The 14,858-nt window shown below is 33.4% G+C and overlaps 2 protein-coding genes across 2 annotated transcripts in view; both read right to left on the bottom strand.

The window, feature by feature from the left end:
- LOC106465766 (tight junction protein ZO-1-like) overlaps positions 1 to 5,202 on the bottom strand; it is an 82,208-nt gene extending 77,006 nt beyond the window's left edge. The window contains exon 1 of the mRNA XM_022393704.1: positions 4,463 to 5,202. Within this exon, the coding sequence (XP_022249412.1) occupies positions 4,463 to 4,630 (168 nt within the window). The 5' untranslated portion in view covers positions 4,631 to 5,202. The remainder of the gene's footprint in view (positions 1 to 4,462) is intronic.
- A 1,701-nt stretch (positions 5,203 to 6,903) lies between these two features.
- The window catches only part of LOC111087353, a 51,407-nt gene continuing 43,452 nt past the window's right edge, over positions 6,904 to 14,858 (bottom strand). Inside the window, exons 11-12 of the mRNA XM_022393705.1 lie at positions 11,154 to 11,247; positions 6,904 to 7,196 (exon numbers count right to left, since the gene is read on the bottom strand). Of these exons, the coding sequence (XP_022249413.1) occupies positions 7,033 to 7,196; positions 11,154 to 11,247 (258 nt within the window). The 3' untranslated portion in view covers positions 6,904 to 7,032. The remainder of the gene's footprint in view (positions 7,197 to 11,153; positions 11,248 to 14,858) is intronic.

Consider the following 14,858-nt stretch of genomic DNA (forward strand, 5'->3'; position numbering starts at 1 on the left):
GACGAGAAACGTACTGATTGTGGAACTTCTGTGTACTAAAAGTTTGTATCGAGGAAGAATAAACTAGGACGGTATGTTGAACGCGCCCACTTATGAAGTTGTACAAAGGAACTTTTATTACACCATGCCCATTCCTACCTTGTTTTTTCATTTTTTGGAGCATTCATTCCTACACATTCATTTTTTAAAAATATTTTTTCCACTTGTTCAAGAACGTTTTTCATACAAGGTGACATAATCGATCTTATGCATCATTCAATCATTTGTGTTGATATCCTATATGTATATCATCAATGTTGGTGTATATCATAATATTATGGTATGTGCAAAAAGTGGTGTGTGTGTACACATTGTGAATGTACATTTTATGTCATTTGGGTGATATAGTGTGAGTTGTGGGAATATAATAAAGGTTGATAAATTAGTTAATTAATCTAGTTCAGATAATAACTAGAATTTCATGTAGGTCAAACTGGTAATGCAGGCAGCATTTATGAAAGAAACATGTACTATTCATGTAAAGTATAACAGCAGGTAAACTGAATACAAAGAATTCAAATTCGATTTCGATGACGAGGAACCCACTTTGAGACTAATAATGGCTGGAGACGGCTTGAATGGGTAATGAAAAAAACTTTAATATAGGTTTAACATAACAGCAAATGTACAACGTTTCGACAAGGTTTTGTCATCATCAGAATGTTTCAACTTATCTTCAGTTGAATGGAACGCTTGAGTAGTACAATCAGACGGAATTGCAGTATCACTTGGGTACAAATGGAAGAAATCCAAATGAAATGGATGCAGTTCCAGTTCACCCGAAAAAGAATTTAGTGATCATCTCAAGCTGAACAAAATAATTGATGTATTCAATAGTTCAACCGTAGTGTTTGATTGTCCATCCACAAAAGCTGACTGAGCTCAACTTGTTAACCTTTCAACTTGAATAATTTTTCACGACGAAAAACTCTCCAACTAAGTTTTATATGCAGCAAAAATTGGTTGCGGCAATTTGAACTAGTTGTAGACTCCCACACTTCCTATTAAATGCTTCGTGAATGCAAACTTGATTTAATTTACAAGAGGTATTATAAATTCCTTACAAAAGAGCGTAGCTTATCTTCTAGCCTAGATAGTGAAGCTTTCCTCAAGGCTTACTGTACGTAGGCATACCCCATGCTACTCATAGATTCCAGTGCTGTAAATCGAAAAGGCCACACCCCTTAACTGTTTTATTTGACCAGACCTGCTCAGTATACCAAGCGGACGTATATATTTCAAAATGGCGTCCCTGTTCAAGGTATTACCTGCTGTACGTCAAACAGCTCTTCTTTTTGGTGATGTTTAGTATAGAGAAACACTAGCACGTGTTCATTGTGCTATTGTTCTATTTGGTGCACTTATAACTATGGTAAGTCTGTTACACAGCTAGAAGCGTTCAACAATGTCAGCCAGTTAGTGAGATCGAGAAATTTGTGGTTTTGTGAATTTTTTGTATCTGCTTTGCTGACTTTCTCTTCAAGTGGTTATATGACTTGTAATCTTGTATGTGGTGCGTATATCACCTAAATGTGTCTCTCTAATGCTTTTGAAGATATATTATTTGGTTGTTAAAGGTGTATATGAGTAAATAGTTTGCATTGCACGTATTGTGTATCTATTCCTACTATAACTACTACCGTACTTATTATACGAAAGTCGAATCTTCCGTTTTCTTTACCAGACTTCTTTATTTAACTGCTTTGCTAGCATCAAAGACTAATATTCGATATAAAAACCAGTAAACAACTAAACACTTTTTTGAAAAGTAATATATTTAAGTTCAATATTAATATGAAATATACAACTTTTATTTTCTCATTAATAATAATTTAAATAAAATTTTAAATATTTAATTAAAAAATTAAGGTTAAAATAAAAATCAGTAAATAAACTTCTAAAACTCGATACATATTCTATCAATACCACTTTTTTACGTTTCTTTACTTATAAAAGTTTACATCCTTATTAGATATTTTCTCATAATGATACTATTATCAATGTGTCCTAACTTTATATTCTTCTAATAATTGGTTGCATTAGAAACAAAATACTTTCCTTATGACTTTTTTAAACAATTCTATCATCTCTTCCGAATATATTCAAACTTTTCTTCCTGCTTTGAAAATATTATAAGAAACAAGCAATATGTTTATTTTCTTAGAAATTAAATGTAATTCCGAATTAATCCCCTGGTGGTTTAGAAGTTCACTTCATCTTAACAAGACATCCATCCTCTTCTTTATATTCATAAAAATGTTTTTAACTTTAACTATATTGTAAATTAATGTAGACCTTCCTTAATTTGAAAATCATCAGGTCTATTATTTAGTGTGAAGTTAATTCCTCGTCTTAACAGTCTAATTTCATTCTCATCTAAGCCCCTCTTACTTAAATTAGAAATCTTCAAATGATCAACCGGGGATGTAAGAAGTTCGTTTTGCCTTCAGAAGCCATGCATATTTGTTGTACAGTATTCAACTTAGATGTTTGTGTTCTACCTTGATTTCTACGTTTCAATGTTGAGTCATCTCTCCTAAAAATTTCATCCTATTATCGCAAACTTTCGAGAAGCAGGTATGGTATATTTGATATAAATTTTGCTCCTTATTTCCTTAGACAAACCTTTTCTCAAAATTTCTTTATGGAGTTGGAAAATACAAGTACATCTCCATTATACTTCGGCTTATGTTGTCTTATTTTTTCTCTTTCTGGATACTTTTTATCCTCTTCTTACTATTCCAAAAATTATTTTTCTTTTTTTTTCAGCCAAATTTCCTGGTCCGACTTCTCCCAATGTTTAGTCAAAGATTTCTTCTACATATTTTGATTTTTGATTTTTCCGCTCTAGTTTGTAATGCTTCAGTTGTTATTCTTACTGTTTTAAATTCTAAATGTTCTTTATTCTTTTCCTCTTCTGACTTATGAAATTATAAGAGATAAATGATGATTCCTCTTCCACACACTTTTTCAAAAGGCGCTGAAATTTCCTAATATCAAACTCTGCCAAAACACTGAGTTTATTTTATTTAAATGATTATTCGTAAAATTTGTATTATTTTCCAGATTTCTTATATCCTCAGATTTATTGCTTTCATAATTATTGCTTTAGAGTCAAGAATATTTTTTTTCCGTGTACACATTCGTTTTTGAAATGACTTCCTATATATATATTCCAGTTTCTGTTCTTTTTTCTTAAAATGAAGCTCAAAATTGACGATAATTTAGTTTAAAATTATCTTAAAATAACTGTATTAAAATAATTTGTCCATTCTCAACAGAAAGATGAAATAACAATATACAGTTGTTTGTAAATACCTGCTTTATAACTCAAAAAAACCCACCATACTGGATAATGAATTACCGACCCTGGACAATAAGCAATAGATGTCTGTGTGTTTATAACGCCACTGTGTGAAGAGAGGTGATAGTTAACGAAGAGCAAGAATGTTTTCTTTCGAAAGTTATATTGATAGTGAACTCGATATCATACTGAGAGTACTCCACAAGAATACGAGTAGAATATCGAAATAAATAAATAAAAAGACGAATAGAAGTTCCTTTTATTCCGAAACCACTTCGGGAATACTATCGACAATAAAAGTATAAGTGTTGCAGAATGTTTGAACTATCTGTGAAAGGAATTACACTGGCATCGTGGCTGGAATACGTCACAAATAAGTTCTCTCCACCAAAGGTACAGGGATCTTGAACAGATATAACACACTGATCTTTAATTCACAAAAGTAATAGCTCGCTATAAAGTATATAAATGTCTGTATCTTTATTTTTTATTTTTTTGCTTCTGATATTCGCGTAACGACGCCTCTAGGTTTGAACTGACGGAAGGGGGAAAGGGAGGTAGTCAACAGCACCAACCGCCAAATTTTGGTCTAGTGTAATCGAATTTTAACTTCACTCTTATAACACCCAACGGCTCTATTCTGCACTTTTGCAACATTGGGACGTAGACCAAGCACCTTTAAACCACTTGTAACCACTTGGTTACACCTTGCCAAATGAACAAGTAAATAATGGACAGAATATATATAAAAGTTAGTGGGTATTTTGTACAACATTTTTAAGGTGAATTTATTTGACTGTATTAGCATTGTAAGTTGTGGTCTTAGCTTAGTTCTATCCTAAAACTCTGTGTTTGAACTTGAATTGCCTGTGCCATCCTTACTTGAATGAACTACACCTAGTGATTCGTTCTATTAGTAACTACAGGATGTGCTACTATTTGCAAATAACAGCGGTTACTCTATTAAATCATTGGCATATTTCAAAAAGAAATGTTGTAACAATACAGTTTTAACAAATTATTGTATTTTTTGTCACTAAGTTTCATCTAGCTTATTTCTCAGAGAAATACAAATATACACACACACACACACACACACACATATATATATATATATACCTTTCTGAGTTTATGTGGTTTCTCGTATATCCGCGAGCCTCTGTCCAGCGACTTGCGCCTGTCCTTTCCACGATCATAGCTTCTTGCTCTGTCTTTGGACCTAGACCGACTTATGTCTCTGCCTCGTGAACGACCCTCCTCGGTCGAATTCCTTCTCTGTCTTGTCATACGGCGAATATATAGTTTTGTGCCTCTAAAACAGTTTTAGGATCTATTGAGTTATGATATTGGAATACTTTGTATGTTAAAAATGTAATTCTGATTTTATAAGATATTCACAGAAGTTGCCTGGAAAGTTCCTTTTGAATGATGTCCAGTTTAATAGTCCTCTTGCAAATTTATCAGTTTCTTTCAAATAGAATAAAAAGGAACTAAGGTTTAATGAAGTACAGCGATTTACACACAACTTAAAAGTATGATAAGAAGGTGACGCTCTTTCCCCACAAAAACATTCTGAGTACGTCCTCTCACTCGTGTACATGCACGAAGATTTCTGAGTCCTGGTTACGCAGTGCACTAGCTGTCGAGCCCGACATTAATGTTCGTCCCCTCAACGTTGAAGATACACAGCTGTAGATACGCGATAATATCTAGTTTCAGTCCAAAAACTAGAGTTGTACTTGGATCGAACAAACTCCATAAGTAATTTGAGACTCTCTTGCTTAACTACATACAGCTCGAATATGACCATCATGTGCAGTTTATAAAGTCACCTTTAACCTTTGAGCAAGAAAGATCAAGCGATTGACGTTTATACGAATATTTAACATACAATCGCAGCTAGTGTTTTTATGTGTACATACTTGTACATGATTAAGAAGAAATCAAAGCAATGCCTTTAAACATATTTTCACGTGTAAATCAAAAATACTTACAGATACACTTTTCAATAAAAAACTTCTTCATTTACGTAATCTGTGTTAAGTTAGCAGCAGTTTGACATATTTCACACGAAATTATTATTCAGTTTGAAGTTTTTACACAAAACTAACTCATTACAATAACAGCGTTCAAACGAACCTAAAAAAGACAAATTTCGAGTAAAGATAGAGTCCTGCTAAAGTCAAGCTCTACAATGATATTGGACGAAAGTTTCTTAGATATAAAGATTATAGATTTTTTGTTTTGATCTCAACTCATGGAATCCACTGAAAAATTTACCCAAACAAAATGTGAAAATATCAAATCGATAATATAATTTTATCCAAAGCGAAGGAAAGGACAGTAAATTCAGTAAAGTAACTTTATCCAAAACGAAGGAAAAACAGTAAATTCAGTAAAGTATCTTTATCCAAAACAAAATCTTTAATAATAGTTGTGGAATGGTTAGTGGTTTACAATATGAGAAAATACTTGTATTTTCAGAAGCCACAGGGTTGAATGCAAGTGAGGTTTGTATGACAGTGGATATGAAGCAGAGCACCGTCTTGCTCGAATATGGCATCTTGGACAATCCATGTTGCATGAGTTCTGACATGGTGGGCAAAGCACAGATAGCCCATTGTGTAGCTTTGTGCTTAACTACAAACAAACAAATGTTAAACGTATACAGCCACTGTGCTTGTTGATAAGCTCCAAAGAAGAACGGCTCCAAAATAAAGTAAACATCCCCATAAGGCGACTTCTGGGGAGTGAAAGGCTTGGCTTTTGGAGATATTGGACACAATTATAAGTATGCAAACGAATGGTTCAATTCTATCCATAAAATATACATAGCTAAACTGCATGACAAATGCTGAGTTGTTAAAATCAGGTAATGATTATCGTAACGTTATTTAGATTTATTGTGTGATTTTTATCGTTTTAATTGTGTTTGATTTTTAGTTCATAGCAGGAGTCGGGGGTGGCCTAGTGGTTAGCATGCTAGATATTGAAACAGAGGCTTCGCGTCTCATTGCAACAATAAACGTGTCTGCACGTTCGGGATTTAGGTGGTATAAGAGTGACGCTGAAATCTCACTAACAAAAGTAGCCTATGAGTTTCAAGTGAATTGTGTTGAGTAGCTTCCTTCCACTGAGTTCAAAATTAGGGAACTATTCGCGGATACAACCTTTTTGTATCTTTTTACAAAAGTTCTAAGAAAGAAAGAAATTAGTCCAGTGCACAGCTCTTACAGCTGCTTAAATGTTAGGAGAGAAGCATTTACCTTGATACATATTTTGGAATAAAAATATTGTTTCAATTAAATATTTGGTGTAAGTTACAAGAAATCATATAATAGCTAATAGCAAACATGCGAGCAAACATCTTAACTTTTCTTTGTAGTTGTTGGCCCTTTCTATGGATAGTCCAGTTCTGCCTTCAAATTTTTATTAAGAACTTGTACTTTTCGCAGTAATTCTGTTTAAATAAATTATTCTATTTTTACTGATGCTAGCCAGTCATTTCTATATGATACTTACAGAAATAGTTTAATATAATATTTTTGTTTCTCATTCTATCTTTCTCATATTTTTTATTGTTGAAAACAAACGAATAACTCCGGTGTATTTCATTTACAAAAAAATCACTTGGTTTTAACACAAGATGCGTATTTTATTGTAACAACAACTTTTTATGCTGCCTCATCTCAAATACTACTTTCTCCAACTTCAACAATGTCAAAAGAGTCTTTCATATCATCAGAACTATGTTTGGTTGGTCGTCTGTGTCTTGTGAGGTAACAAAAGAACAGAGCCGCACCAAGCACAAAGCCTGCCATACAAGCATCAACACCAATACCGGTTACTTGACCTAGAAAATAAATTTTATCATATCAAACAAACGTAGCTTTTAGATGACTTATGTCAAATCAACATCAATCAAACATTCCTTGATCAACTTACTCAAGTCAAATCAACACCAATCAAACGTCACTCACTTACCTTACTCAGGTCAAATCAACATCAATGAAATGTTACTCACTTAGTTTACTCAGGTCAAATCAACATCAATCGCTACCAACTTAGTTTATGCGGGCCAAATCAACATCAATCAAACGCCACTCAGTTAGGTTACTCAGGTCAACTCAATATCAATCAAACGTCCATCAGTTAGCTTACTCCGATCAAATCAACATCAAGCAAACATCCCTTGATCAGCTTACTCAGGTCAAATCAGCATCAATCAAACGTCCCTCACTTACTTACTCAAGTCAACTCAACATCAATCAAAAGTCACTCACTTAGCTTACTCAGGTCAAATCAACATCAGTCAAACGTTCCTCACTTACTTACTCAAGTCAACTCAACATCAATCAAAAGTCACTCACTTAGCTTATTCAGGTCAAATCAACGTCAATCAAACGTCACTCACTTACCTTACTCAGGTCAGATCAAAATCAATCAAATGTTACTCACTTAGTTTACTCGGGTCAAACCAACATCAATCAAACATCCCTTGATCAACTTACTCAGGTCAAATCAACATGAATCAAACGCCACTTCCTTAATTTACTCAGATCAAATCAACATGAATCAAACGTCACTCACTTAGTTTACCCGGGTGAAATCAACGTCAACCAAACGTTACTCACTTAGTTTACTCAGGTCAAATTTACGTCAATCAAACGTAGTTTACTCAGGTCAAATCAACATGAATCAAACGCCACTTCCTTAATTTACTCAGATCAAATCAACATGAATCAAACGTCACTCACTTTGTTTACCCGGGTGAAATCAACGTCAACCAAACGTCACTCACTTTGTTTACTCAGATAAAACATTGTAGGATGTCTAAAACTGAATTATACTGTACTCCATGAGATAAGCTTTGTCTTATATAAATTTTTACAAATATAGCGGACAATTATTTTTATTTTGAAACAAAAAAACAACAAAAAACTTGCAATCATAAATGCAATACTTAATTAGATAAATTTATAATACCGAACCAATACTAATTCATATTATACAGCTATACTTAACTAACACGTTAACTTTTGCTATTCTGTATTGTGCAGCTATATTTAAAGAGTATTCCTCATCTTGAACAGTTAATAGATAGAAACAAGTCTGACAAGATGACTGCATTAATTCTGAGCTTATTCAGAAAAAAATGAGAAGTTTAAGAAATGATAAGGCTCCAGGCCAGATATTTCCCCAAGGGTTTTGAAGGAGGTTAAGGATTATATCCGTGAGCCACTTGCTATTTGAATAGTGAGCAGGTGCCAAAGAATTGGAAGTTAGCTCCTCTTTTCAAAAGAGGTAATAAAAATTTCCCAGTAATTATAGGCCTATTAGTTTTTACATCAGTTGTGAGAAAAGTTTTGAAAAGTGTGATAAAAGAGGTTTTGCAAAGTCGTTAAACAAAGTTTAGAATTTTATTGGATAGTCAACATGGTTTCACTAAAGGAAAATCTTGCCTTACAAATCTTTTGCCATTCTTTGAAAAGGTCACTGCTTATGTAGATGAGGATAAGGATGCAGATTTGGTGTATTTAGATTTTCAGAAAGCATTTGACAAGGTGCCACATAAAATAATTATAAGAGGCTTTAGGTGTGTGGGATAAGTTAGCTAGTTGAATAGCAGAGTGGTTAGATGGTAGAAAGCAGAAGGTTTCTATAAATGGAGTTCAGTCAATCTGGATTAATGTCACAAGTGGGGTACCTCAGGGCTCAGTCTTGATTTACTCTTTGTGATTTGCATCAGTGACATAGATGAAGGAATGGTAATATGTTACTTAAATTTGCTAATGATATTAAGGCCTTGGGCGTTGCTAACTGTAAAGAGGATGCTGCTGCTTTATAAAAGGACTTAGCTCATTTAGTGAGTTGGGCAAATATATGCATGATGGGTTATTATAATTTACGTTATAAGTATAATTTGGATGGGAATAACCTTAATAGTGTCATGAAAGAAAGGGATCTTGGTGTAATGGTTGATTAGTCTGTAAAGCCATCCAAGCAATGTGCTGTTGCTAGTGGCAGGACAAATAGGATTTTAGATTGTATCTACAGAAATATTGAATACAAGTATCAAGAGGATATAATTTCGTTTTATAGGACACTGGTTAAGCGACATTTGGAGTATTGTGTTCATTCTTGGGTTCCTTACCTTAGGAAGGACATTAAATTGGTAAAGGGTTCAGAGAAGGGTTACTAGAATGCTACCAGGGATGGTGGGGTTGGCATACGACAAGAGGCTGAAATCTCTCAAATTGTTTTCTCTTGAAAAAAGAAGAGTTAGGGGGGATCTGATTGAGATGTTTAAGATTGTAAAGGGAATTGATTGTGTTGATGTATCGTCTTTTTTATATTTAACAATGAGAGTAGTTGGACTAGGGGACACAAATATAAATTTTGGCAAGGTAGGAGTCATCTTCAGCTAAGACAGTTTTATTTTTCTAACAGGGTGGTTGGCCTTTGGAATGAGTTGCCTTCAGATGCTGTAGAGGCAGTAAACTTAAGTGAGTTTAAGAAAAAGCTTGATAAGTATATGAATGCAGAGGGTTCAGAGGAGGGTTCCTAGAATGGTGCCTGGGATAGAGAGGTTAGCATATGAGGAGAGTTTAAGATATGTGAAATTGTTTTCCCTTGAAAAAAAAAGAGTTAGAAGAGATCTCACTGAGGTGTTTAAGATTGTAAAGGAAACTGATAGTGTTGATGCGTCATTATTTTTCATACTTAACTGGGAGAATAGTAGGACTAGGGGACTCAAATAAAAAGTTTGGCTAGGTAGGAGTCATCTTCAGCTAAGATTATTTTATTTTTGTAACTGGAATGGGTTGCCTTCGGATGTTTGGAAGGCAGTAAGTTTAAGAGAAAGCTTGATAACTATACGAATGGCTGGCTTTAAGATTTTTATTTTACTTTATTTATTTATTTGATAGTTTCAGTTTGGTTTTGAGAATAAGACAACCCAGACGGGCCAATAGGTCCTTTGTTGTCCCAAAACATAATGATGTGTTAAATTTAACTAACACGTTAAACATTTTACATTTATTGTTATATCTCTTTATCAATGTGGTCAAAAATGTCGATATTTTAAATATGTAGAATATAATTGCCTAGCTGTTTATCAAGTTGGTGAAGAAGGAACACGTTTCAAATATTTAGAATATAATACCCTCGTTAGCCGTCGGCTGGGAAAAAAAGACTCAGATTATTTGTTTGTTTGTTTTTCAGAATTTTTACGTTAAGCTACACAGTGAATTATTTACGTATAGGCGTCCCTATATTTGAGCTAATGGACAAGTGGGAAGACAGCTAGTGAACAGATCTTAATGCTAACTCTTGGGTTACTCTAGTCTGACCGACTAGTAGGGTTTGACAGTTTCTTTTATAGAGCATGCTTTTGTAATGACCTGCTGGAACTATGAACTCCTTGATTCACAGTATGAAAACTCTAACAATTAGCTACTCTCGGTCGTGTTTAATAGTTTAGCAAGACGTCAGCGAGGTAAAAAACGTCCATATTTTAAATATTTAGAGCATGATATTCTAGCTAGCTGTCAAAACAAAGTTATCTTGTGGTTAAAAGGGCCATATTTTAAATAATTTAGCACTGAAGACGAAAAGCGGAAAACTTTCGAAACGTCGTCCTCTATACTTGTATTTCTACAACAGGTAGTTGTCGCCCATTCAACAAAGTTTCAATAAGTGCAAGTTTGGTCATAATGGATTTTAAGTTAGTATTACTGCGCTCTTAATTTATATATTTAAGACTAGAATATAGTTGTTCGTACTAAATATATCATGTGATAGATATTACCTTGAGTGTAGCCTTTCCCAGAATCATCGGCTGTCTTATCAACCAATGACGACACTTCCTTCAAGCCGTCTTTTGATGGTTGTAAATCAACGACCTCATGAAGGAGAAAAAGTCAGAAAATTAGATAATATTTTAAGGTTGTTAACATCGAGGACAATTAAAGAAGGGATAATTTTAGAGCAGGAATTCTTAACTCTAAATACTTCTGAATTATTAGGTGTTGTTTGATAATAATTCTTGCGTTAACTTGAAGATAACATTTTCTTATAATTTTTCTTACTCTAGCTAGGAGAGAGTTCGGGTTACAGAAGTTTCTTCTAAAATGAAAGAAAGAGGGATTATTCATAACTAGAGTTACAACAAAATCAGACCCGTGATCAGTCTGGTATTTTATACGGATTACAGAAGATTCACAAAATTGATATTACACTCAGTTCTATAGTATATAATATCGGCAAATTTAATCATGAGGATAACCGAAGGTTCACAAAATCGATATTTCAATCCTACTATAGTATATAATATTGACACATTTAATCACGAAGATTACCGAAAGTTCACAAAATTGATATTCCAATCCTACTATAGTATATAATATTGACACATATAATCATGAGGATTACCAAAGGTTCACAAAATTGATATTCCAATCCTACTATAATATCTAATTTTGACACATTTAATTATAAATTAGCAGTGTTTTTCTAGTTCTATTCCTCAAAGATTTTGTTAAAAACAGTCTTACAGTTAAGGACTATTTCGAATTATTTTCTTCATTTGTCAAATATTTAAAATTTTATAACACAGTTTTTGAACTAGCTATGATGTACCATTTTTATATACAAACATTCCACTTAATGACGCAATAAAGATGACGTGTGACCTTGTTTATAAAAATGAATCGAAGATTAATGGCTTGATAAGTTCTCGTTACTTGAGATTGCTACCAAGCAGTCAAATTTCATTTTGAGTAGTGAATTTTATGATCTGATTGATGGTGTTGCCTTGGGGTCAAGATGAACCTCCAATTTGACTATATTGTTCCTATATGAAAATGAAAAATATTGGGTGGAGAAATTTTCTGACGAATTCAAACCTCTGGTTTTCAAAAGATATGTTGATGATTATTAAAGAGCAGTCCCATGTTAAGTTATTTTTGGTTTATCTCAACCAACAATGTGAACATTTAAATCCACAGTAGAAGAACAAGTGAATTACAAATTCAGGGTTTTAGACACTAATATTAGAAACAAAGATAAATGGTTTGAAGATGACTATTATCACAAAAATACGTTAACCAGTTTATATTTTAATTTTGAGAGCTTTATTCTAAATGAGCTGTAAAGAGAACTTATTTTTCATTCTAATCCACAGTAATTATCAAAACGAGCTAATTAACAATCAAAATGGTATTACAGAAGATCGATTACCGCCAATGCTTTGATGTATAATGCGCCATATTGTCTGTTGACACTTGTTCTTATACATACTAAGTTCTAAATATTGTTTAAATCTCTTGTAAACATATCTCATCTCATCGGGATTTAGGTGCTAGTTCGACCTCTTCCTCCTTCCTGTACTATTGTTAATTGTTGATCGTTTGTTTGGTTGTTAGGTAAGCTGGTTGGATTTCTGATGCTACTTTCCGTTTCAGGCCATGTGCGTTTATTTTGTCTGATTATGCATTAGTTAATATGGTTATTGTAGCTGTGCAGTTGTGTTCTGAGAGATTTTAGTTTGTGAATTTACAACGGATCGTATTATATGAGGGAGTAAAAGTGTAAATAGCGATTTTAATGATTAATATAATACAGTCTTCTTGATTTTGAGGGTTTCGGTATTGTCTTATAAGTTCGTAAAACATGTGTTTGGTTACTTCTGTTATTTGATTTTCTTTTTCGTGTTGTGATACTTGTGGGTTGTGTGTTCTTTGCTTGTTTATGTGTTTCTAGAGGTTTTGGTGTTGGTAATGAGGGTGTTCTTTCTATTCTCTTGGCTTCAGGGTACTGTGTGTGTGTATTGTTTGTGTTTGAGTTATTTTGTAAGTTAACTATTCGTGTTTTGATGTTCTTTTATCTAGGACATCCTTTGTAATTTGCTGTGTGGTGCTGTTGGCAGTTACACCAATATGGTTGTATGTTTGCTTTGGGGCACTCAGCGCTTCTGTGTTCTCCCCCACAACCCACACAGCGTGGGAGAGCTTTACGTGCTGCAGCCACATGTCCATAGCGTTGGCAGTTGTAACACTGGGTTACAACTACCATAGTGTTTTATTTGGTTCTACGTTGTATTTATGGTACCAGAGAATGATGTTCTCTGATATCACGCTCAGGATATCTTGGGTTTCCTGTACGTATATTTTAACTATGTTTTGCAAAGATATTGCTATTGCTACATATAAATTTAATTCTCGTATACACAATGAAAGCGGCATCTGTCGGTTTTACTACATTCTATCAAAAATATTTATATCTGATCTTACCAACTTAAGGAGTAATGCATCTATTGGAAGAAGTTGTGTATTAATGATTGGCGACATATTTGTATGATGGTTTAAACTTTTCAAATGTAATTTGAGCGCCATCTAATATCCATTTGAAGAAACTGAGTATTTACATCCATACAGTTTAACGTTTGTTCATTACACAGTGAAACCGAATATTTTACAGTTTTAATTAAAACTCAAAAACAGCAATAACGAAGTTTTAAAATAAGTACACAAAACTATAAAGGTAATGTTTAAAACGAAAATAAAGTAAACACTACCTATGTACATTTTATGTAAGAAAACTCCTAATATTCTATACTAATTTTGACTTGCTTCAGTGTAGATTTGTGTATAAATCAAATATATAGGGATTAATCTTTTTACTCTGGGCGGCCATTAATAACAAAAATAATGAAAACGTCTTGGAAGCTTTTTTTTCAAAAATAAAGAACCCTTAGTTAATTTTTATCTATTATAGTTAGTCAGACATAAATGAGTATTCAATCTTAATTTGAGGAAATTTTGTAATCAAGGCTCAGGTAAGAATGCTAACTACAACATATTAAAAGTTTAGGAACATAAAAAACTTACTTATAAAGTGGAAAAAAGCACTTATTACAAGACACAAGCTATTGGTTACACCTTATTGCATAAGCTTGTGTCTTGTAATAAGTGCTTTTGTACCTTATGCTATAAGGTGTAACCAGTAGCTTGTGTCTTGTAATAAGTGCTTTTGTACCTTCTGATTAAACCTTATAGCATAAGGTACAAAAGCACTTATTACAAAACACAAGCTACTGGTTACACCTTATAGCATAAGGTACAAAAGCACTTATTACAAAACACAAGCTACTGGTTACACCTTATAGCATAAGGTACAAAAGCACTTATTACAAGACACAAGCTGCTGGTTACACCTTATAGCATAAGGTATAAAAACACTTATTACAAGACACAAGCTACTGGTTACACCTTATAGCATAAGGTACAAAGCACTTATTACAAGACACAAGCTACTGGTTACACCTTATAGCATAAGGTACAAAGCACTTATTACAAGACACAAGCTACTGGTTACACCTTATAGCATAAGGTACAAAAGCACTTATTACAAGACACAAGCTACTGGTTACACCTTATAGCATAAGGTACAAAAGCACTTATTACAAGACACAAGCTACTGGTTACACCTTATAGCATAAAGTACGTCATTTGGA

The sequence above is a fragment of the Limulus polyphemus genome, unplaced genomic scaffold (genome assembly GCF_000517525.1).
Source record: "Limulus polyphemus unplaced genomic scaffold, Limulus_polyphemus-2.1.2 Scaffold2046, whole genome shotgun sequence".
In the NCBI taxonomy this organism is placed as follows: Eukaryota; Metazoa; Arthropoda; class Merostomata; order Xiphosura; family Limulidae; genus Limulus; species Limulus polyphemus.